The 18,100-nt window shown below is 34.0% G+C and overlaps 2 protein-coding genes and 1 long non-coding RNA gene across 3 annotated transcripts; 2 read left to right on the top strand and 1 right to left on the bottom strand.

Moving 5' to 3' along the window:
- LOC109706771 lies at window positions 3,087-6,650 on the bottom strand. Its single transcript, XM_020227748.1, has 3 exons — window positions 6,433-6,650; window positions 5,470-5,937; window positions 3,087-3,486 (listed from the first exon to the last, which is right to left on the bottom strand). The coding sequence occupies exons 2-3, from the start codon at window positions 5,909-5,911 to the stop codon at window positions 3,437-3,439; spliced, it is 492 nt and encodes a 163-aa protein (XP_020083337.1). The 5' UTR covers window positions 5,912-5,937; window positions 6,433-6,650; the 3' UTR covers window positions 3,087-3,436.
- On the top strand, window positions 8,799-12,258 carry LOC109706735 (RING-H2 finger protein ATL48-like). Its single transcript, XM_020227708.1, has 2 exons — window positions 8,799-8,959; window positions 11,680-12,258. Exons 1-2 carry the CDS (start codon window positions 8,875-8,877, stop codon window positions 11,853-11,855), a joined length of 261 nt encoding a protein of 86 aa, XP_020083297.1. The 5' UTR covers window positions 8,799-8,874; the 3' UTR covers window positions 11,856-12,258.
- Window positions 13,015-17,790, top strand: LOC109706649. The gene is made up of 3 exons (XR_002215280.1): window positions 13,015-13,583; window positions 13,678-14,938; window positions 17,342-17,790. It is a non-coding gene; the product is annotated as an uncharacterized LOC109706649 (long non-coding RNA).

The raw sequence follows: 18,100 nt of genomic DNA, 5'->3' as shown, positions 1-18,100 counted from the left end.
TAAATTAAATTTATATTTATATTTTAAATTTAAATAATTATTGGTGGTATAAATCTTTTTATCAATTAATTTTTTTAACTTTAATTTTTTTTAATGTGTATCCAAATTTTAAAAATTTGAAGTAATTCTAAATTTTAAATTTAAGAATTCAGATTTAAATTTATGAACAAAACTCAAAATTTGAAGTTAATTTTGAATCCGTAATTTGAATGTAAATAATTATTAGAGACATTGATTTATTTATCATTCCATCTATTTTTCAAATTTGATATATTTTCAAGTTAATTAATTATTTTCAATTTGAAATATTGTTTACACACCCAAATATTGAAATTTTAATTAATTTCAAATTTTGAATTAAAATATTAATTCACATTTGAAATTATGAACCAATTTAAAATTTAAAGTTGATTTGATAAGCTTATTTAAATCATTCTATTTTTTAAACCTAAATTTTTTTTTTAGTTTGTTAATTGAGAGATAGTGGATACTAAATATTTTCAATGTTTGCGTAGAGATTTTCGTTTTTTTTTTGAATATGGATATTCTTTTATGAGGTACTTGTGAAAAATATTCTGTAGTAGATATTCTTCGGATGACAAAAATTTGGATAAGTATGATTTTTTTTTATTATTGCAAATGGAATGCAATATTTTTTCCTAGTCAACAACTATTTTATTTAATAATTATTTCAAATCAATATAAATTTGTGAATCACATTTATCTACAAATTTAAATTTTTAAATTGTAAATTCACTTTTAAAAATATATGATTAAATATTATATATGCGGAAGGTATTACGTGATTGGATATTATGTAGGTGGTAGATATTACGTGTAAGAAAGGAAATATTTAAAAAACGCGTAGATTGCGAATATTATTTGTGATAAAATATGGTATTATGTAGGTGATGGTTATTAGGAGATATGGTACGCATATAAAAAGTGAAATTTGATACGCACTATTTGAGGGCAATTTAGGTAAAAAAAGTGACAGATACTTAATTTGTCAGCCATTGGATTAGATCTAATGACTAAGAATTAATATATTTTATGATAATTTAAAAATAAAATAAAAATTGTACGGCTGTGATTTATTCCATTAAAGTTGAATGAATGATATTGCTAGTATGTGATTGGAATTATATTAATAGGGACCGACATTTTAGGAAAGAAAAAAATTTTAAAACTTCCTCTTTTATAAGTAGTATAGATATGCATAAAAAAAGCAAATTAAAAATACGTATATATTTTTTTAAAATGTATGCGCTATGCTCTCAGGGCACCTTGAGCGTTTTCGATGAGTAGAATTTTCAAAAGCGACGATCGGCTGTTAGACTTGATTTTGGCGATTTGATGAATTCTTAAATAATATTATATATATATATATATTACTATATCTACTATATATATTATTATATATAGACGTGAGTACTTATGCTATCTGGAAGCCGGATCTTCCGTGCTTGCCAGCTCGTTTTCGATGTTGCGACTTTCGTAATCGTCGATCGATGCTCGTTAAACTTGATCTAGAGTTATTTGACGTACTTAGAAAATAAATTTTATTATGAGTTTTACGTATCATTTGCTAGTGATCGAATGGGCTCAAAATCAACAAATTTCATGGGCACGATAGTGAGCCGTTTGAAGTTTAACGTGGTGTGTAGGAAATATCAATACGTGAAATTTTGATAGAAATTCTTTATCTATATAACAGATCAATATTTTGATTTAAATTTTAATGTCATATTATTCATTTTGTAAGATTTTTATTTCAGCTGTTGATTTGAGCCCCTTCTGCTTCACTAGGCAATGATATGCTAAATCATAAAAAATTTTATTTCTAGGTATCTTTCAATACTCTAGATCAGATTTTAAACGGAGCTTGATCGACGATTCGAAGTCGAACATCCGAAAACGAGCTGGAGCACGGAGGCCTCGCTTAGTGTTCCGATTAGCATTCTAGCCTCACTCATAATCTATTATATATATATTATATATATATATATAAAGCAAGGAGCCTGACCTGCTGTCTCAGGAGACCCAGAGGCTCCGTGCTCCTGAGCCGGTTTTTTCGATGATAGCAAGCTTTCAAATCGAAACGATCGGCTTCGTTAGAACTTGTCTAGCGCATTTAGAGTTTTAATTAAATAATTTTGCGATTTTTGTATAATTTACCTAGTGATCGAGAAAGATTCAAATCTCATAATTTTAATTGTTGATTATCTGCCAGTTTTTCAAGTTTAACAGTGTAGAAGTATTCAAATCAGATTAAAATTTTTGATATCAAATTTTTTATCTATCTACAAAGAAGATCAATATTTCTGATTCAAAATTTTAGTTCAGTGATATATCACTTTATAGGATTTATTTTACAACCAGTTAAAAATTTATTGATTTTGATCCTTTTCGATTGCTAGTTTTTTTTTTTTTTTTCGGTAAATGAGTATGCGAAAATCAGCACGAAAATTATTTTTCTAGCAACTTTTCAATAGTAGATCAGTTTTAACGGAACCGAATCGTCGATCGGACTCCATCATCGAAATGGCTCAGGGCACGAGGCTCTGTGCCTCCTGGAGAGCCACAGTCCATCTCTCTCCTTCTCTCTCCTCCTTCTCTCTCTACTTCTCTCTGCTCTCTCATCTCTTTCTCTCTCTCTCTCTCCTCTATTATATATATATATATATATATTAATATATATATTATAGAACTAGGCTGCGATATATTTAATAGCACATAATTGGTGCTGATTAAATTTATATCCTTGGATAAAAAAATGTGTGGTGTTGGTTAGAAATGACTTGGGCCTAGGGCTTTGATGTGGGTGGCTGGTGAATCGTATAATTCGACGGGATTGAAATTTAAAAGAAGGTAATCATAACTGGCAAAACTTGATAGCACCAATGACTTGGTGCTATTAATAGCATAGTAGCCTAGTTCTATATATATATATATATATATATAAACTAAAATCATTGGAGAAGTAATGGCAGAAGAGCAAAAATAGATTCACCAAGTACAGGGGTTCACCAACCAGGCTACCAGGTGTTTCACTTTCAGCTATAACCAAATCAAACAATGAGAAATTGCGAAAATATGAGCTCCATAACTATGGTGATATTTACTAAGAATGTATTTACAATCATATTACAGTACCAATAGCAGAGTAAATCCCCGAATGGAGGCAAAAAGCAAATGCACTATGTAAAACAATCACCACTTTAATAATCCTCTAAAAGAATCTCGACCTATGATGAGAAAGCAAGCCTCTTGGAGCTTTGCTTAAGCCTTGCCGGGAGAGATGCATATCCATCTAAAGATCCTAAAATTACCCCTGCTGCTCCCTTTGCTTTTGTCGTAATCTTTCCGCGACCTGGTATAATTGGTAATGGAAAAGAATGAATGGACTAGACCAGATGGGCAGTATTTCGCGGCATTAGGAGTTCTGAAGAGAAGAAAGCCACTGTTCTATGAAACTCTTGCCCTCTGCATAAAAAGAATATACAAGATTGTGAGAAGTGTAGCTGTTTAATATAATTAGATTAAGCATTATCACAAGTTCGGAAGGAATTTGAAGCAATAAAATGCAGTAAGTTTCAAATGCAGGTATCAGCAGATTGTAATTATGCCTAGCTACAACGTGTCAGTGCAACAAAGAAGCAATAAAAACAAGTGCAAGCATCTCCCAAGAAGAGGAGTCACCAACAAATATCCTCATATTGGAGATGCCACAGTGAACCAGCGCACAATCTTTGCTAGAACAATCTCAGAACACAGGCAAAAAGTAAAAAAGAAAAAAGAAAACAAAAAGGAGGTACAAAAGCTGCAGAATTTAAGCAAGCAACACAAACACCTAAAAAGGGAAACTGGAGGAGCTTCCAAGTTACTTAGCACAAACTGCATCAAGTGCTAAATGAATGTAAATAAACTTTTCTGTCTCCTAAGGCAACATGCCCCTGTATAAAGGTGCTTGCCAGAATATTGTTCAATCCATCAAACAGTTATATCCAGAACCCAATAGATATAGGCAATGAAGACGGCATACACGTCCATGAGTTCAGTTCATGTAAAACAAAAAAAAAAAAGGATTTATTTCTTCTTCAAAATAAAAAAGATTCAATTACCACGAAATCAACTATAAAATAAGCAAGAACCATTCACAAAACCAATAAAGTGCCTATCTTAGAATGTATTCCATGCCTAATAAACTAGCTCATGCCATTTCAAGGATTTGAGAATTTCTCAATAGCTTGCTATTTTAAATCCATGAAATAATCTAAGAAGGTAGAGAAGGTAGACTATCAGAAGCTCATAAGCTTCAATCTTAAAAACATCACCTATTTATGCCAAACTCTCATCTTTTTTACGAACATATGTTAACATGTTAGCTCATGTGGTTAAGAGGGACAAACATATTTCCGATAAGATCAGCAAAAGGCAAAGAACAAAATGTGCTAGCTTGGACCAGTTAAGGTGAAAAATGAAGTATCAACTTACAAGTTTGTAGAGTAAATTGTTTGACTATCCTCCAAAACCAGCACCAAGTTTAAAAGGCTATTATATTTACTGTGATAGGAGAAAATTGTGAATCCATGTATCCAAACAGCAACAGAGAATACCTGAAGTCACTATTTAGGTGCTTACGTCAACAATTAATCTTTACAAATCGGAAAACCTTATTTCCTCTGTGTTAGGCCAACTTCAAGGATCAGCTCATAATATCTGATACACCAGCAACGGAGATAAAAGAGTTGCACCGTGCGAGTGATCGGTAATCTTAAAATATCCCAACAGTTTGACCACATTGCTTAAAGGACCTCTTTGGATGCATGCATATGTTGTTTCACATATATCTTTTGCAGACTTAAAGAGGCTTGTGATAGTTATTGGTCAATGGGAGTATGAGAAAAGATGTCAATAAACACATAAAATCTCTAAATTGCTTATTTCTTCCCATCATTATGATAAATCACCTTGTAGGTCGAACAGACTACTCTCAAAAATCATGACTATGAGGGCTTTACAGTGAACATAAATCAAACCCCTATGTTGCAATCGCAAAACGAAAACCTCACACTGCTAGCGTTATCACCAAATAAATTGTTCCAACATCCAAATGGAGCCTAAATGTATTGAGCATTTCAAAATTTTAACCTTTAATAGGAAAATATGTGATGGATGTCAATCAGTACTGAAATTCCACATCTGCCAGGTCATGCGCCAGGGAATTTTAGTCCCGGCCAAAATGGTATTAGCAAGAACTGTTTGCTCATAAATATTCTTGTCGTCTAAATGCCAAGGTGTATCCAATAATTTCTCCTATAGTACATGGTCAGGTTATTAAGCACATATGTGGAGAATTACTGCAGGAATTTGATATTCCAACAAGTACTAGAATGCTGGAAATATAAACAATGCAAAGCAAATTATCAGCAGATATAAAGTCGATACCGGTTAAAGTTCACTAACCAGAGAGATTACTCGCGCCCAAAGAACGAATTTTTACACTCTTCTCCGGCTTGCCGATCCCGCGCCGATAGCAAGGGACCAAGACAGCAAAGCTGCTATCGGATTCTGTCTCGCACTGGAATTCGTGTGCATGAGGCTCCAACCACCCGACCGACCAATCAGAACCATCTGAATCATCCGATTCCCACCCCGACATGCATCCACCGTCCGAGGGTACAATAACTACATCAAATTCCCTATCGATCTGCTCCTCCTGCCTCTGCCAGTTTTTCTTGATCCTTCTAGAAGACGACTGCGCCCTCGGGCCATTAACTGATGAGAATTTGACGGAATCCGGCTCCCTGTATCCGGATGGGAAATCGGGAAGAGAGGTATTGGTGGTTTTCTCATGATCTTTTTTTCCCCATAGGAAATGAGAGAGGCGGGTGAAAGCTACTGACATTTTAAATCGAGAAACCCGCTTTAATCCTAGATATTTTTGCCACAGAAAAGATCAAATTTAATCAAACCTAGTTTTCTCCAAAAAAAAAAAAAAGCTTTTTAAACGATAAATCCTATCTTTGTCAGAAACAAATTGATCAGAAAAGTTCCTCTTCGACAAATTGCGGAATTAAACAATCAATTCCCCCCCCCCCCAAAAAATACAATAACCGACCATTTTTCCAAACAAAACCACCTTTTTTCACAAAAAAAAGGGCAAAATTCTCCCTTTTAGACTAAACTTCCTTCTCAAGATCCCCGGGAATATTCTAACCAAAATTTCAACTCTTCCGCCCAAAAAACCAACAAAAAATCTTCTTCCTATGCTCTTTAGATAGAAAAAGGAGTAGCCATAATAAAAGGCTCCAAAACCCTAGTTAAAACCAAGAACAGTTCTCCATGGAAAGGGATTAAGGACAAAATAAAGAAAAATCCTAGAATTCAACAATCTCTGAAATTCCCATTCTAATAAAAGGATCTTACCAAGAACACTTCCTCAAATTCCAATCCCCGATCCGAAATAATACGTCCCTTAGGGCATCAACGGCCCCAGGGGCGATGGAACGCTTCCCCAATCCCTAGTTCTTCGAGTAAGAGTTTTTTTTTTTTTTTTTTTTAAGAAGGGAAATAAAGAGAATCGGGGGAAGAGAATTTGTGTAGCAGTTGACGCAAAGCACAGCGAGCGAGGAGAGTGCGTCGTCTTATTTTGATTTCCTCGAATTTTTAATATATTATAATTGAAGGGCTGTGATTAGCGTAGATGTGCTTTTCCCGAAGATCTAGTCCGTCCGATTGCGCGCCGCCGTGCCGTCCAATCATCAGGCCGGATCGGTACAAAACACGAGAAATTAGAAGCTAAAATCAGATTCATTGAATCTGAGTTATCACCGAAAATAATGAAACTATCTAACTTAACAATCTTAACATAAAACTCTTGTTATGGACCGCTTCTAGAGCAAGTGACAAAACATTTATTGATTGGTACTCGAGACTTAAATTTAAATTTTAGTTGATTCATATTTTTAGCTAAATTTATTTCTAAATGAAATAAACGAAACGGATAGCGTACTAACTATTTCTAAAAAAAAATATAAAACCCTTGTTAATGACATCATATCCAAGTTAAATTATTTTGATTAAATTTAACACGTTGTTGTTGATATTATTTTTCTAAAGTCGTCTAAATCAGGCCCGTTGTTTTTTAAAAGAGCATTTATTCATAAAGTATCAATCTTATTCAGGGCAAAAATAGTGTGGACACAGTGTCCACATTAATATTTTTGGGTCGATCCGGATAGGTGCCACATGGCTCGTATGCATCTATCCCACTGTTCTATTTTTGTTTTAAAAAATATAATTTTTTTAGAGAGAGACAAAAAATAAAAGTAGAAAAAAGGACGTTGGGATGGACGCCTGCGAGCACACGGCGTCCATCTAGAATGTCCCCAAAAATACTAATTTGGACGCTATGTCCGTACAATTTTTGCCCTTTTATTCATAGCTATATTCATTTATAAAGACTTAACCTTTTATCCATTTTATTATGTGTAGAGTTATTACATTTTCTTTTTATTTGTCATATCATTTATTTTACTAATTTTTTTTTTAGATTTTCGTGGATCTTAGGTTGGGAGGTGTAAAATCTATACTCATTTTGAGGCGTATAAATAATTTTTTAAAAAAAATTTAAAGAAGAAATTTCAAACATGTCCTTTTAAGTTTTAAAATTTTATAAATATTCTTTCAAAATTTAGAACATTAATATATAAATTTATCACAAATACCCTTTACTTATACTAATCACATTAATGAATTAACTATTTTACCCTTAAATATCCTTGGTAGTTGGCAGGGCGATATGTTCATACATATTATTTTTTAAAATTTTTATTTAGAATATAATTTTCAATTTTGTAGCTTATAGTATGAATTTTTTAAATTATTACGTAATGTGTGTAAATCTATCACTTTCATTTTATTAAATTATTTATTTTAAACTTTCTTTTAAAATCATGAAAATTACTCTTTTGGTGGCAAGCTTGCTAGGTCATTAGTTTACTGGAGGGTAAAAACGAAACTTCAGATATAAACCATCAAATTTGAATGAAGACATTCAAAAATGTTTTTGATAGTTATTAAGAGGTTAACAATGTTTTAAATTTTGGAGGAGTGCCGATGAAACTATAACTTTTCATAAGGATATTCATTCATATATATATATTTATTTTTAAAATACTAAAAATCTATAAGATGTTTATAAATTACAGGGTAAGCGATGGTATAAAATTTACATGCAGTATGTTGTTAAATAAAATGAGCACCGGTTAACGTTTATTTTGTCTAGGATTCATCTGTAGGCCATAGATTTCTTAATTATTTTGATTAAAATCTCCATATTTTTTTATCTTTTATTTGCATTTTACACTCACTAACTTAAAATTTTCATAACATTTTAGCATTATTGATGATTAATAGATTTAATTTTTATTTTACCGAAAAATAATTTAAATTATCCATAAAATCACCAATGATTTAAAAAAGTTCTTAATTTTATGCTAAAATCCTTCAAAAAGCCGAGGGTCGATTTCAAAAGGGATACAGCGGAGGGGTCCTCCGTGCATATTTACCTTCAAAATATGGAAGGGTTTTGGGGTGACGTGGTGGACCGGGTCCAGGCGATAAGTCCCGCTAGAGCGGCGACACCGGTCCACTTCCTCCGAGGTGCACGTCTACGGCCGCGGAGCCACGAGAGCCAAAGTGACGTGGTGGGCCGGGTCCAGGTGAAAGGTACCGCTAGAGCGGCGACACTGGTCCACTTCCTCCGAGGTGCACGTCTACGGCCGCGGAGCCACGAGAGCCAAAGTGGTCCAACTCCGATTCGCCCAATTTTTCCTCCCCCTGCGAGATCGACTCGGATCGAAGCGAATGGAGAAGATGGGGGCCGCCGACTCCCAAATCGAAGATCTCCTCGCTCAGAAGAAGCGCGTCAAGAACCCTCTCGTCCCCATCGGTATCTCCCCCCCTCTCCTCAAATTCCTTGATCCAAACCTATTTTTCTCATCTCGTTTTCGTAGATTTTTGATTCATACGATCGTATAATCGGGTGTTAGGGCTTGTCCCGGTTGTTGTTACTTTGCCCTAATTGGTAAAATCTAAAGTTTAGAAGTTTTTTCCCTTAATTTTGATTACGATTTCGTTGTGTTTTTGGTAATTGCATCATTAGTTTTTTGGCAAATAAGTATATTGATATGATATGATTTAAGTATGATTTACTCTTAGCTACTTTTCTCCCATTGCTGTGCACATAATAGAAACCTGTTATTTGAGCTACTTGTAATAAGGAGGGGTCGCTTGTGTCAGTTAGTTTATGGAGAATATGCAGGAATTCTAGTGAAGGTTATTCTGATGCGTCGCGGTTATGATTCTTGAAAAACTAGTAACAGCTTGTGATAATTCTTATGTCACAGAGAACCTATATTATTGGCTCTACCAGAGCGGTGCCGTAAAATTGATTCTGTTATATTTGGGAAATTTTGTCAGTTGCTTAGGGTCTAAAGACTCTAAACACTGCAAAGATTTAAGGTATTACTTCCGTTTATTCACCATTTCGCTCGAGAACGTTGTCTGCTAGTAGTATTTTATTTACGAACAAAATTGATTAGGATTAGTCTCTTCCATCACCATGTCATATTAAATTAAATTTTTGCACTTTTCAAATCTTTGGTTCTTAATGGGTTCATATATTTACTTTTTATACGAGTAAAGTTGGTGATGCAATCTAGAATTTCGCTGTAATGTGCTCTTTAAATGAAAATGTCGTGGAAATGAAGCTACCTTAGAAGGTCGTTCAACAGGCCTTGTCAAAACAATAATGATGGAAACATATTAGGGAGACATTTAATGGTTTCATATATCTTTAACTTGTTCTAGTAGCTTGTCAGGATTACCTTAGCAGCTGAATGTTCAAAAGAGCCCTATAGATTTGGTGATACTTGTTCTTTATATTCGTGTGATCTTCCCGCACTTGCAAAAGTTCTAGGACTCCTTCAACAACCCTTTTTGAAGTAACTTGCTAGTATTACTTTCTATAATAACTTAATCTGCTACGTCGGCTGTGTACCTTAGAGGACTGCCACTTTCTTATTCTGAATCCTGCATGAGTGGAATCTTAAGGAATGATCATGGGAGCAAGACAAAAACTGACCTTTGCATTTAACTAGTTCCCTTGGTAGTGATCAAATAATTGCCTGAGCTGCTTCCTCATCTCCTAGTGTATTTCTTATTTACATGTCATTAAAGAAGAGAATTACTAGGTTTTTTTTTTTCTAAAGGTTCTTAGAGGGCTCTAAGGTAATGTTAAAAGTTGAAAGTTTGAAATTATTTGGTGGCTAGTCAAATAAAAGAAATCCCAAGTGACAACCCATGAACTCACCATGTATTTATGATGCTTGAAAAACTTATCTCTTTGAGGAGTGTTCCTATGTTCACCTCCTGAAGTAGCTTAAAGGCTTAAGCTAATCTCTGCCTATTTCCTACAGCCAGAATTTATTGTGCAACAACTTTAAATTTCTTGACTACTTGCACTTTGTTTCGCACAGTGACTGCTTCACCTTTCCTCCTTTCCTTCACCCTCTCTCTCTCTCTCTCTCTCTCTCTCTCTCTCTCTCTCTGTGTGTGTGTGTGTGTGTGTGTGTGTGTGTGTAAGAGGATGAAGCTTCATGACTCCTTGAGGCAACAAAATATCTGTTTGATATCTTCATATCTCTTGTGGCATTTGTAATACAAACTTGAGGCAAGAAAAAAGACATCTGATATCTCAGATTTCGTGTGCACTTGACTATGTTAAGAACAATTGGCTACACTTTCATTTGCTCTATATTAAACACATGGAGTTTAGACCTTGTTCATATTTGTTATGATTATTTGTTTTGGGAAATCATTAGCTCAATGTAATGCAATTAGTCACCTTTTTCCAGTAAGAGAGGACATGATTATGTTTAGAAATATCATGATACTCTTGGTTTCTTGGATGTGCTTAATGTTGTTTCTTTGGTATGGGTTTATCGGATCTCATGTCAACAAATGACTATATTCTAAAGCGATATGAGTTGTTTTGATGCGGAGATTATGTCCTTTTGAGTTGTCAAATTTAGCTTGGTCGAAAAGTATAATTTATGTGTGATTAACTGATTATGGTTTTGTTGTCCTTTCCCGGTCTGTATATTGCTTGTTATATTCAGATTCAACTTTTTTCAGGTTGACATCTTTTGTTATATTCAGAGTTGCAAATTTTAACATTGAAATAACTAGAGGCATACCTAATTTTCAAGCACAACTATCCTATGCTTTTGAATATCAGAACCTCTGTGAGGAATGAGTATAAGTCATGAGTAGATGTTATGATTGAGCGGACATTTTGATGATTTGAATTAATTGACTTCTAAGACATGATTTATGAAACTAAAGATCTCTGGAACATTGTAAGATTAACAATCTAATGAATTTCAGTTGTTTTTATAGGTTACACTTGAGCACCACTTGTACCAGTAACAGTATAATGTTTGAAGCTAATTGAAATAGATAACATTTCTAATTAGGTTTCCTTTCTCTAGATGATATCCCCAGTTGACAAAACAATTTTCTCTTTGATGAATTTTACATTAGGAAACTGATCATGAATAGTGTGGTGAACTTTTTCTTGTTCTCGTATCTAACATTAAAGTTTCTCAGGTGCACTTTTAACTGCTGGTGTCCTCACAGCCGGTCTAATCAGCTTTAGGCAAGGGAATTCTCACTTAGGTCAGAAGCTGATGAGGGCTCGTGTCGTAGTTCAGGGTGCAACAGTTGCTTTAATGGTTGGGAGTGCTTACTACTACGGGGAACACTTTAGGGGATCAAAGAAATAAAAATTCCTAAATAATGTTGTCTAATCATATTCTTCATCATGCTTATCATGCTTTGTCATATGTACGTGATGTCTTTTTGAAAGATTTTTTTGGTGTCGGTACTGTTGTGCCTCTAGGTGATTTCTTTCCCCCCTGCAAGTAATCTGCTGGTTGAAAGTTCAGCTGCAAATATTTGACCACAATCTGAGAGAATAAGGTTCTAAATTTACTCTGTGTGGTACTAATTTTCTTTTATTTTCGACTTATATTTTAACACCTTTTAAGATCGTATTAGTCTGTAATTGTTGAGTGGTTTGATGTAGGGAATATGCAGGTTTCTGTTCTATTCGAGCATTCACTTTCAGGGACTGAATACTTGTAACCAGATATACTCATTGGGCTAAAATGTTTGAAGGTTTCGACTTGCATGTGCTTTTTATGCGTTGCTTCTCGAACTGCTTTCTTTTTCGGAAAGCAGTAAATTATACAATTAAAAAACGTTTCCCTAGTAACTGCAGAAAATTTTCTCTTTTCATTTTTATCATATTTCCTGTTCTACCTCCATGTGCTTCTGCTTTTCCAACCGGCTTGTCCTCTACTGTGTGCTCTGCTCTACCCTATCTCTTCTGTTCCTCAAGTAAACTTGATGGGCTTTACTGAAACCTCTATTTTCTGTAATTGATATCAAATTGATCGCAAACAGCTCTAACTCTCTCTAAAATGGGGTTGGTAAAGTGCCAAGCATACCAAACAGACCATTCCTGTTTGGGCCTGCCATAGAGTGCTCTGTTGTTTGACGAAGTAATTTTGAGTAAAGCTATTATATGGAGTACTCTATTAAGATGTTTTCGACAGCTTCTCTGTGGCAAAATTAGGAGCTAAAAACTGAGTCTTCTGCATCTAGAACTTAGAATCTAAATTTAATTTTTATAGCGGCGTTTACAGTTGCCAAATATTATACTATATATGACTGTAGTTGAAAGCAGAAGCACATGCTGGGCCAAACGTTCACAGATGTTTGCTGAACACTTTCAGATAGCATTTCCATGCCAACTCTAACCTTCCACGATGTCCTCCCAATTTTGGATTTTTTTCACGGTAATAAAAAAATACCTTCATAAAGCTGAGAAAGTATGAGCCGAGGACAATGCGGTGTGAATGGCAACAAGCGGCGGTAGGGTTGCCGTAGGCCAACATTCTTCTAGGGTAGCAAACCCACACCCGTATGAGCTGTGAATTATAGTGATAGGTGACTGCATCAGTGTCCTTTTTCTCTCGCTCTCATAGACTATTTGCAATTGGCTTTGTTTGCCTCTTCTTGTTCAAACTTGTTAGCAGCCGCTTCTCTTACTAGGCAGTCCTTTTCTTCTATTTCGGTTCACGCACATGGTCATGGTTAGGTTTATCATGTTTGGGGGCTTCAATATTAATGTTCTTGGCATGCCCAGCTGTGGATTCTTTTGTAAAAGAAGAAAACGTTGTTCACATGAAGGAATCTGTTTTCGTTTTCATACATGGGGACCTTAATTAGTATGTGGGTGTGTGACCACCCACTGGAATCCTACAGTGACTCCTCTTTCGTCGCTGTGATCTGATCCGGAAATAGTGGAAAAAAATTGTCTTGTTGATCTTCTGAGAATCCAATGAGCTATAGTTTGTACCATTCCATGACCCTTCATCCTATATATCTCAGGTCATCTTTTCCAGGAGTTGCTGTAGCTTCTCTGTTTCGACATTAGGCAGGACGTGGTGAGTTATAAATTACACCTTTCGAGTAAGCAAAGAGGAAATAAATGAAGAAAAACAAAAGCTCAATTATTTTTTACTTTTCCTATTTGACTAGTCAGCTTCACTGGAATCATCCTGGTGAATTAGGTGGGAGGTTTATCCTCCTCGGTTGGGTGGTCCATCTGACAAGCATTTGGAGTTGTTAGTGTGCCCAATAATTGGGAAGTCGTCACTGCTAACTCCTCAGATTCCACCACCCTCTGCAGGCTGCATATTTTCGACCGACAAGCTGCGCAGGTTGATTGATCCATCTTCCCCCTCCAACTTGCTGATTTGATGGCCGTTGTTCACATCTTTGGGTTTCATTCTCGAGCAGAGTAATGCTTTGGAGATATCCCTTATGCAGCTCAAAGCGGCGCTAGTAGTGTACCAACAGTGATCTTACTATCTTTTAGTGTGTGCGGGTGTGAACTGTGAACCGAACCAATTAGTAGGCGTTCCGTTCCGCAGGTGATTGCTAAAACTAGTATCGCGATGGATATTGGGGTTGCACGTATGAACACCCCTTTGAGTAATTAATGCATTAGTTTCGCTGATTAGTGATTGATTTAGCCTTTTGCATTCGATTCTCAGCGTAGGAATCGAATCAGTACTTTATTAAGTGATCACCAATTCCGAGTAGCCAAAAGTATGATTCTATCATTTTTTTTTACATTCCCCACTCTCATGCATATATACCAAACCGTGTACTGATGTACTCCACCCCTTTGTTCCTTGGTGTGGAATCCATCAATCAAAACTGTCCCCCTAAGAAAAGGAGCTTTGTAGCCCACCCAAGTCCATCCCTGATGCCATGATAATCTCCTCCTCTCCATGTGCCATCCCTTCTGTAAAGAGGCTGGAAACCTAATAGCATCTGTGGACTATGGTGGCATGAGTTGACATTTGTGGCCTAAGCATAAAAATTAGTAGGGGAGAAAATATGGGAGGTGACTAGATGGATGATGTCCGCTGCAATTGCAGTAGTTGGGTGAAGAGACCGTGTTATGGGCCACCACTTTGATTGATTTGCTACTCTGCTTTTGATTGGTGGGTGTATATTTCCTAATCATCTTAGATCACAAGTTAGCTGGTCTGTGGATTGTCTCCAATCATAGTTCAACCACTGCACTAAGCCGGGACACCATGTATTTGTTCTATCACACTCATTCTATTCTATCGAGTAATAATAACATCTAATCATACACTATCAGCTTGCCTTTTAAGCACAAGAATAAATTTCTAAAGTGGCATCTTTCCAAGTTGGAAGTTTTAATATTGCCACTAGTTAGATCCTCACAACTTAATGAGGCACGACGATGTGATTGACTGGGAGGGTACCTTCATATCTCATCTTTTGCTTTTGTGGATTTTCAGTCCCACTTGCATGATCCATGTAGGTTTTTGGACGTAATTTTGATTTCCTTGCGGAACCTCTGATTTGTTTCGATTTAATTCTCTCTATCTCTTATTAAGGTTTTGTTTGGATATTGGATAAGTTATCTTTAAATAATTTATTCAGCATGAATTTTCTCTTTTCGATTAGATGTAAAAAGTTAATTTCTGCTCTTGAAAAGGTCTTGCCATTCATGATTTCGTCGTGGATTAACATATTTTATCTATAAAGTGATTTATTTTATTTTAAAAAATTAATTACAAAAATAAAAATACATTATTTAATTTTAAATGTCTGACCATATTTCGCATCTACCAAAACTATAATTTCTTAAGTAAATTAAAATATATTCGAAATACAATATTAATGTAACCAAATAACCCCTAAAAAGTTCCATTTGGTTTGGGAATAAAGCCGGAGATAACGAAAGTTATTCCCGTTATTTCGCCAAATAGATTTTTTCCTGGCTGGAATAATTTATCTCGGTGAAACCTTTCTATTCTTAATTAGTTATTCCGGAATAGCTTAGATAAATAATTTCATCTTTTGGTAGAATAGTACGATTTAAATATTTAACTCCAAACTTTATTAAGATTATAAATTGAATTAAAACTAAATTATGTAGTCATAAATCATAATACGTTATATATAATAATAAATTATTTTTATTATAAAATTATTAATTGTTCTAAATTAAGATATATTATTTATATACTTAAATATTATAATAAATTATTTTTATTAATTTAAGTTTAAGTAGATTTTTTAAAAAAATATATATATTTTTATAATAAATAATTTATTTTTATAAATTATTTTTATAACAAGTTATATTTATTAAATTATAATTTATATCAAATTCAATCATTATTTTTTTTCTATTATTCTATACTATTCCATAAAATTAACCAACACAATTTCAATTATTTCTTAGAATAGCAGTATTACAAATCAAATAAGATTTTACTTTTATTCTTAACTATTCTGAAATAATAAACTATTTTCGAGAATAAAAAAAATTATCATTATTTTCGAACTAAACGGGGCCCAAGTGTCCTAACTGCATCCGCATGCTTATGTGCATACCTTCCCTGTTTATTGACCGCTACGGTGTGTTAAACATATCTGCATAAGGTGATTGTTTTGTGCTAAATATCTATGTAATTGTAATAATTGTAATAATAATGGAAGCTGTAACATTGGAAACTACATATACATTGATAGAATATAAATTGGTTGTTTTCGTTTTCTTTCTCTTGTTGGTTGTCTTTTCCTATTTTGACAGCTGGTGTTGGTTCTAGGCTTCACTCTGTTTGACTGTAATTCCATAACTTGGGTTTAATCTCCTGCAGCATCAAACTTATAATTGAGACAGCAAATTGCCGTATTTCTTGTGCTGATGTGTTGTAGCAAATTCATGTGGTTCATAGAACGAACTAATGCCATGTATAGCCTTATTAGAAAAAAAAATTCCCAACGTAGCCTCCTTTTAAAAAAAATTTCTAAACTAGCCTTCTTTTGATAATTAGAAAATAAAAGATAATTTTAATAGTATTTATATGCTAACTTGGAGAGAGAAATTTTTTTTCTCTCTCTCCTCCCACCCTGCTAATATTTAAAAATAATTAATTTTTGTTATAATAATATTTATTAAAAATTAATATTTAATAATAATAATAAATATTATTATTATTGAAATTTTTTTTTCAGAAAGATAGCATGGTGCTATCCTCTTCATTTATTTTTTTTACAAATAAACTTAGCTAGAATAATAATAATTCAAACTCAGAACTTCAAGTACCAACCACCAAGTGATTTACCACTTGTACTAAATGCTAGTAATAATAATAATAATAATAATAATAATAATAATAAAATTATCATTCAATAATAATAATATCATTATTATTAAATATTAATTTTTAATTATTGTTATTATTATAAGAATTAATTGAGAGGAAAGAGAGAGAAAAATTTTCTCTCTCCTAATTAACATATAAATGCTTAAGTCATTTTTATTTTCTAATCTATCAAAAGAAGGCTAGATTAGAAATTTTTTTAAAAAGAATGCTAGATTTGGAATTGTTTTTCCCAATAAAACTAGATGTGGCATTAGTTCTCATAGAACTGTGACTGTGACTCAATCAAAACTATTTGACTAGTTGGCAGTAGCGATGCGATGCGATGCGATTTAATGATGATACGGAATATTGAACGCAGTTGAAATGTGCCTAATCCTATCCTAATCGAGTCCTTTTCAATATAATCATTCCTATTTTGTCCAATCTTGAGGTTTATTAAACTTCGGCAATCGTGTCTCATGACACTTTGATAAACCAATCAGATTCAGGGGTGGCGATGAAGAAGAGACTGTTGTCACGTAGACTTAGCTGAAATTTGGTACAATGGTGATGATCACATGTCCCACCGCCGATGCTTGGGATGCCTATTCAATTCTCCTAATGATGGAAGTCCCTTTCAATGTCCAGGAAAAAGAAGGCATTGTGACAGAAAGAGTTTATGCCCTTACTGCTGCCTAACTACACAATCAATTTTATCCACCCAAAACACTTGGTACTCTTAAAAGAAAGAGAAGAAGAAGAAGAAGAAGAAGAAAGAGTGATGCTTTTGAGAGAACCGATCTTATGTTAGTTGATGGAAAAATAAGATATTTATCAATAGTCCTGTTGCTGTTGTTAATGGATTAGTTCTGTCGACACAGTAGCTGAGTGATTGATTGGCTGTAGTTTCAAATTTTAATCATGACATAACTATTGGATGGAATTTGTGACACCCGAATTGCTGTTCATTCCTTGGCCAATTTCTCCTCGAAAGGTTAATTCAATTCAATTCACTTCTAGCATATCACCTATGTCGCACTTCTTTTTATCTCATCGCATTAAATAGATGGAATAAAATAATAGAATAAATATTCATCGAATGAACAAAACAAATAGCATGTTATCTTTATCACTCTAATAAAACAACACAAAACCAAAAAAAAATGTCCACATCACGCTTCAGAGAGTGGGCAATTGGGTTTTTTTTTATAAAATGACCCTCTAAAAAATTATAATCGGCAAAATGATCATGTAAAAATTTT

This window comes from Ananas comosus, linkage group 2, assembly GCF_001540865.1.
Source record: "Ananas comosus cultivar F153 linkage group 2, ASM154086v1, whole genome shotgun sequence".
Lineage (NCBI taxonomy): Eukaryota > Viridiplantae > Streptophyta > Magnoliopsida > Poales > Bromeliaceae > Ananas > Ananas comosus.
This window is presented reverse-complemented; position numbering and strand designations above follow the sequence as displayed.

Excerpts from the sequence above, each read along its gene's own strand:
- LOC109706771 (XM_020227748.1), bottom strand. The coding sequence starts at position 5,911 with ATGTCAGTAGCTTTCACCCGCCTCTCTCATTTCCTATGGGGAAAAAAA. Across the intron at positions 3,487-5,469 it reads GGGCGCGAGTAATCTCTCTG|AGGGCAAGAGTTTCATAGAA; the intron begins GTTAGTGAACTT and ends CTTTTTATGCAG.
- LOC109706735 (XM_020227708.1), top strand. The coding sequence starts at position 8,875 with ATGGAGAAGATGGGGGCCGCCGACTCCCAAATCGAAGATCTCCTCGCT. Across the intron at positions 8,960-11,679 it reads GAACCCTCTCGTCCCCATCG|GTGCACTTTTAACTGCTGGT; the intron begins GTATCTCCCCCC and ends AAAGTTTCTCAG.